At 34.4% G+C, this 6,000-nt stretch overlaps 2 protein-coding genes and 1 long non-coding RNA gene across 5 annotated transcripts in view; 1 reads left to right on the top strand and 2 right to left on the bottom strand.

The window, feature by feature from the left end:
- LOC120424638 (uncharacterized) lies at positions 1-892 on the top strand. The gene is made up of 3 exons (XR_005606407.2): positions 1-186; positions 243-337; positions 393-892. It is a non-coding gene; the product is annotated as an uncharacterized LOC120424638 (long non-coding RNA).
- Positions 893-1,997: 1,105 nt separating this feature from the next.
- LOC120424656 (probable G-protein coupled receptor Mth-like 3) lies at positions 1,998-3,848 on the bottom strand. Of its 2 annotated transcripts, XM_052710706.1 has the most exons (4): positions 3,304-3,848; positions 3,123-3,234; positions 2,651-3,061; positions 1,998-2,590 (listed from the first exon to the last, which is right to left on the bottom strand). In XM_052710706.1, the coding sequence occupies exons 1-4, from the start codon at positions 3,790-3,792 to the stop codon at positions 2,169-2,171; spliced, it is 1,434 nt and encodes a 477-aa protein (XP_052566666.1). In that variant the 5' UTR covers positions 3,793-3,848; the 3' UTR covers positions 1,998-2,168. The 2 variants fall into 2 exon arrangements, with proteins under 2 accessions (XP_052566666.1, XP_052566665.1); XM_052710705.1 differs by having other exon boundaries at positions 1,998-3,061.
- A 1,723-nt stretch (positions 3,849-5,571) lies between these two features.
- Positions 5,572-6,000, bottom strand: part of LOC120424651 (G-protein coupled receptor Mth2-like) — a 34,127-nt gene continuing 33,698 nt past the window's right edge. Inside the window, exon 5 of one of the 2 annotated variants that reach the window (XM_052710704.1) lies at positions 5,572-5,952. In XM_052710704.1, the coding sequence (XP_052566664.1) occupies positions 5,799-5,952 (154 nt within the window). In that variant the 3' untranslated portion in view covers positions 5,572-5,798. The remainder of the gene's footprint in view (positions 5,953-6,000) is intronic. The other variant, XM_039588824.2, reaches the window with a different exon arrangement.

Below are 6,000 nucleotides of genomic sequence, written 5' to 3'. Positions count from 1 at the left end.
TAAACGTGTAGACAAAATTTATAGTGTAACATCTTCTGCTTTCAAGATGGCGAAGCCAAAAATAAACATTAAAAAGATCGAGAATTCCTTGTACATATAATTATTAACCTTGCAGTCCGAGGTTATCGAAGCATATAATTTACAGAGTGGAATTGATTTTGGGTAAAATTTGAAAAAAAAACATCAGTAAGTATTAATTATTTTTGGGTAAACTTATTTGAGACATCACTTAACCTTTGCAGAAAACTTGTGATCTTTGAAGGCATTTCAAATCATCTATTGGCTGGAACATGATTTTTGGACTCTTTCTCTACAGATGGGTGGCCAGATCAACCAGGTAAGAAAAAGGGTTTTCTATTTTCCAAAACAAATAATACTAAATTTATTCACAGGGATTCTGAAGTTGGAAACAAAAGCAATGTTTCCCGCGGATGATCCGGAGCTGATAGCGGAATGTTCTATCGCTAGAGATCAGTGTAGCCTTGAGTGTAGCATCAAGCGGCGATAGCTACAATGCAACGAAATTTATATTTTGCACACAGAAGGTTTGACTAAAAATATAGAAAATATGCAAAATCTTGTTTTGATCGTTAAACGAAAGAAAACATCAAGGGGTTGGAGAAAATTAACACGATAAAATATTTTATTGGAACTACAATCTTGATTTTCAAACCAACCTGGAACGTTTCTTACGTCAACAATCATGTTTGTCAATTTAATAATAATGATTATTAGGATTACAAACATCCTTCACTTTGACGACAACAATCTCGTTTGTCGAACCCGCAAACATGTTAGGTTGAATTTGGCAAACATGTTAGCCGGCCCTGAGATGACAAACATGTTTGTGGGCTACACCCAACATTTTGCCAGATTCACAATCGGATTTTTCTGCGTGTAGAACAAAATATAGGATTTTAATTTATTTTTCAAATATTATAGATGAAAAAACAGAATCAAAATATTATCAACTGGTACGAATTGATGTGAGATATTTGTGACCTAGAAAATATTTTAATTGTGGATATTAGTTTTTTATTATATTTTAATTTTTTTCATATATTTTGATGGAGGCGCAAGATCATCCATAAAGCTTTGTTTTAGGTGAAGATTCACGAAGTATCGTGCGCCTCCTTTTAAAAGTATATAAAATTTTATAATTAAAATAAATTAAAAATTTCTAGGTTAAAATATTTTCCATGGCACAGATATTTTAAGAGGACATCTTAAGCGTCCTTTCCACGAAGAAATTGTTTAGATACATCGATTTAAAATAATAATCTCCTTCAGCTATTGTGTGATGTCCATGTACGTCTTAAAAAAAAAAACAAAAAAAATGTATCGTTTAAAATTGTCATTTAAAAAAACAAGGTGCCTGTCACTGTAATTCTTACAAATGTCAGCCTGAAAGTGAGCAAATTGAATTTAAATGTTCAATAGATCATTAAGGCCAGGTTTCTTTTAGTTATTCATACAAAAATAACAGATTAATATTTAAATTTATTAGCTTTGAAAAATAAATTTTCAAATTTGAGGTTAAGCAAATAAATCCAAATTTACTTACAAAACTGTTCTTCTCAAAATGCCTATAAAACTGAAGATATTTTTTGATTTCTGTTTCCGTAACGTATAAAACTTGTAACTTAGAAACTTTTTTTTCCGTTTATTTACTTTGCTTTACTTTTACTTATCTTATTATTCTTGAGAAAAACATGATGCTTAGAGAGTTTTTAAATAATCCTATTTATCAATAATTAAAAAATAATTAACTAATAATAGTTAACTATCTTTTGAAACATTTAAAAATATGTGGAGTCGGAGTCGGAGTCGGAGTCGGTTAGAGTTGGTAGGCCGGAGTCGGAGTCGGAGTCGGAGCCAACCATTTGTTCAAAGCCGGAGCCGGAGTCAGAGTCGGAGTCAGCTAATCTGAGAAAGCCGGAGTCGGAGTTGGAGTCGGAGTCGTTTGAAATATGACCCGACTCCGCAGCCCTGCTTAATTGTACTAATAATGTTTTCCATAAAAATATGTACTGTCACAAATATTTCCTAATTTTGGCTCCTTCCTACTCAAGTGACGCATCGGAATAGCTGCGTTATTAACACTGATGCAACTTGTTGAAACTGTATAACTGGATTTATTTCGGTTCTGGAATCCGTCGTTGCCAAACCTAGAAAAAAAGAAAAATATTTATATACAAAGAACCCTGAATAAACAACAAAAAATCTAAATGCCTTTTTAGAATCATCTGCTTGACGCTGGTTTTGCACACAAACATGAGGAAAATTATCAACCCAAGCCAAGAATTCATGTGAAGAAAATCATCCATACATGAGCCCTCGGGGCAAGCGATAAAGGAAGCCACCTCAAATATCCACGAGACTCCCATCACGACAAACAGCCGCAGGTACAGGTGGATTCGGTAACGATCTTCAACGGAACTGTGCCGTCGCGAACCACGCTGTAAGGCCACATCCGTTGCACGTTGAACTCGCAAGATGCGAATTGCTGTCATCACGAAAAAGAAAATGTTGACCAGAACCAGCACCATCATTAGCGAGTACAGATAGATAGCCGCGGCTGTTAGATCACCTGAAAAATAATTTGATGAAATGTCACACATAAAAAGAATACTATTTTTCAAATAAATACCAAAGTAGCAATGATCCGCGGTTATGTTTGGTCTGAAATCCTCAGGAACAAAACTCGTATTGTCGATCAAAACTATCAGTCCCAGCAGGAGCATCGGACAACCCCAAGCATACAAGGAATATTTCAGGAATCTTTTTCTTTCGTCTTTTTTGACAACACAACTGCTAAACGTCCAGAAGATATCGAAGCACAGCACGTTCAACCAGAAAAATCCAGCCATGATCCAGAAATATTGGTAATAGTAGCAGTAGTACAATTTATAATCCAACTTTGTAAAGACAAGCAATGTGTAGCTGCAAAGCATCGAGAAAACATAGCAAATGAAACATTTGCCATGGACGTTACGTAGCTCTGGGATGCATAAATAGATGATAAGTGTGAGCAACATAAACACTATCGACGTGATGTTGGCTGCAAATAAAATTAATTTAAGAAAAAGTGCTCTTTAACAAAAAAAAATAGTTCTTCTTACCAAAAGTTATCACCGTTCCTTTAAGATCATCAGAAATTTCGGACAATATATGTGATCTATTGAAGCAATATGACTGTTGCGACACTGTTACCACAGAACTTACAAATCCAGTCTGAAAAGGGGAAATGATTATCAATTTTCCCAAGTAACGGAAAATAATTCTTCTTTATGTTACACTCACACTATTCATACTCCACTCGTCTTGATAAAATCCAAATCTATTTTTTCCATAAGGATATCTCAAAGCTTTCCACAGCGAACTATTCCCAATCAAATCCACCTCGTAGACCGCTCCAGATTGATCAACGACGTCGACCAGCAGCTCCTTAAACTCAGGATCGGTGCAAGTGGGAATGCCATTGACATCCGAGTACTTGTGACAGCAAAGCCACACACAGTTCGTCACCTGACAGACGCATCCCCGATAGTAGGAGTTATTCAGATCGATTCGATTGTTCGATTGAAACGTGTAGTTGATCCAGGCGTAATTTTGGGGTTTGTAAAGCAAGTTGTTGTGAAGAATGCTCCCATTCGGGTAGATTCGTTTACTTTCCGTTATATTGATTGAGTCGGTAAATTCACATGGTAGACCTGTTCTGTATTCACCGAGCACCAGTGTAATACACAACGCGAAAATTTGGATGGCTAGAATTTTACCAAAAATATCCATTGATTGTAATAAAAACTTTTTTGTTTAATTTTTCCTATTCGAACCACAAAACTGTTCGAATCGACTGTGCTATTACTAATGACTGCCGCTTGTAGAATTCGTCGTATAAAAAAAGTTGCAAATTAATCAGTAATATTTTTCAAGGTGATTTCCACAGAAAGTTGCCTTGGTAGAAACCAACTTAAAATTAGTAAGCAATAATTTGTTATCAGATTGAGAGTTTCTATTCAAATGAAGTTAAAAAAGTTAAAATTTCCTGATAAAAAAACATAAATAGTTCTATTTCCCGTTACTCAACTGTCCAAGACAGGTCGTTTTATAGAAAAAATTTTGTGCTTTCGATTCGCAATAACCCAGAGAGATATTTTTTCCATTAACGGAGCACATCAACCAGAGTACAGTTAAACCTCGCATAGTGCGTAAACGTTACGCTTTGCATTTCTTCGATTACTCTAAAACGATATAATATTTTTGCAATCTATCTGAAGCAATTTGTTCATCTTGTTCCAATTTACAATCAGCTTCAAAGATATTGCAAAAATATTATTTCGTTTTTCAGTAATCGACGAAATACAAGCGTAATGCCTGCACACTATGCGAGGTTTAACCGATTTTTGCCTTCCTTACTGAGGTAAGGCTAGAATCCTGCTCTAAAAATAAACTTTTAATTTGAAGCTCGAAAACCCACCTTGATGTAAACATATCGACTCCGATTATTCGAAAACTGAACAAATGTATGTGTGCATGTGTGTGAGTATGTGTGTGTGTGTATGTGTGTGTCAGTTTACTCAGCACTTGCCGAACCGATTTTGACCAAACCAGTCGCATTCGACTTGGTTTAGGGTCCCATACGGTGCTTTTGAATTGTTTGAAGTTTCGATAAGTAGTTCAAACGTTATGTATAGAAATGTATTTTCGCATATTTTTGGAAGTTGAATAAATTTCAGGAAATCACACCAAATATCATCATGTTAATATTGACGATCTGGCCACCCTGTCTCGAATCATAACCACTTGAGTGATATTTATGTTCTTTTTTGAAGCCGGATCTCTCTTATCTGTACAAAAACTATCTCTCTTATCTGCATAAAAACTATGTCCGGATCAATCATCTAACCTATTGTTGGATAGGTTATTGAAAGACCTTGGCAATAAGTCCAAAATATTGACGATCTGGCAACGCTGTCTCAAGGGAAGACCACTTGAGTGATATTTATGTACTTTTTTGAGGCCGGATCTCACTTAAATCTATGTTAACGATGTCCAGATCCATCATCCAACTCTGTCTCGAGTTATTATCACTTAAGTTCAATTTGATATACTTAAAAAAAATTGCTGGTGGATTAAGTCATTTTTTTTTTCATTGCATTTCTACTACTTCATGAGCACCAACTGAAATTTCGACTGAAGAATTCATTTTATCAGAAAATCATATCGATAATTCATAGATCGACAACCGGCTGACCGACTGTAACATTATTTCAATTGTCCGAACATTTCACAAAAGTTTTCACTTATCAACATTGGATATCAAACCAAAAATGAGAAATGATGAAATGACACTAAAACATTATTTTTCACTATTAGCAGTCATCCGATCAACTAAGTACAGAATAAAGTTGATTTGTTTATATTTGTAACCGTACATCCAATTTGCAAAAAATAACATAATTTTTTTCAATAAAGTGTTTTCTAATTTTAAAGCCTTAAGATTAAATAATTATAAGCATTATATTTTTATTTTTGAAACAATTTCCAAATTTATCTACCCTCTATTCTCATTTGAACTAACCGGGATGGTCGAGCTGGTAATTTAATTTAATACATAGAGTTAGATTAAAATTATTATAAACATCAACACATCTTCTCTACAAATAATGTTTAATGTAATTGTGTTGATTCACTGAAGTCACTGGATGTCATTAATAAAAAATAGTTGTATCGCTAAGATTATATAGAAATGTCATGAATAATTCGATTTAATTTAAAAAAACAATGGTTTACAATTAAGAATATCTATCGTTTGAATACTTTTCCAGACATGACTCCATTCTGCTCATCTGACGTAGTGGAACGGTTGCTTCCCTTGTACTACTTGTGACACTAGTCGAAATTGTGTAGTTTGATTTACTGCGACTCAGGGGGCTGTCCTTCGATATCCTGTAATTAATGAAATATTTTAGTTTGATTGAATGCCATTAAATGAAT

Source organism: Culex pipiens, chromosome 3, assembly GCF_016801865.2.
Source record: "Culex pipiens pallens isolate TS chromosome 3, TS_CPP_V2, whole genome shotgun sequence".
Classification (NCBI taxonomy): Eukaryota; Metazoa; Arthropoda; class Insecta; order Diptera; family Culicidae; genus Culex; species Culex pipiens.
The sequence above is the reverse complement of the archived record's forward strand: the minus strand, read 5'-3'. Positions and strand labels throughout refer to the sequence as shown.

Excerpts from the sequence above, each read along its gene's own strand:
- LOC120424656 (XM_052710705.1), bottom strand. The coding sequence starts at position 3,792 with ATGGATATTTTTGGTAAAATTCTAGCCATCCAAATTTTCGCGTTGTGT. Across the intron at positions 3,235-3,303 it reads ACGAGTGGAGTATGAATAGT|ACTGGATTTGTAAGTTCTGT; the intron begins GTGAGTGTAACA and ends TCCCCTTTTCAG. Across the intron at positions 3,062-3,122 it reads AGGAACGGTGATAACTTTTG|CCAACATCACGTCGATAGTG; the intron begins GTAAGAAGAACT and ends TTTTATTTGCAG.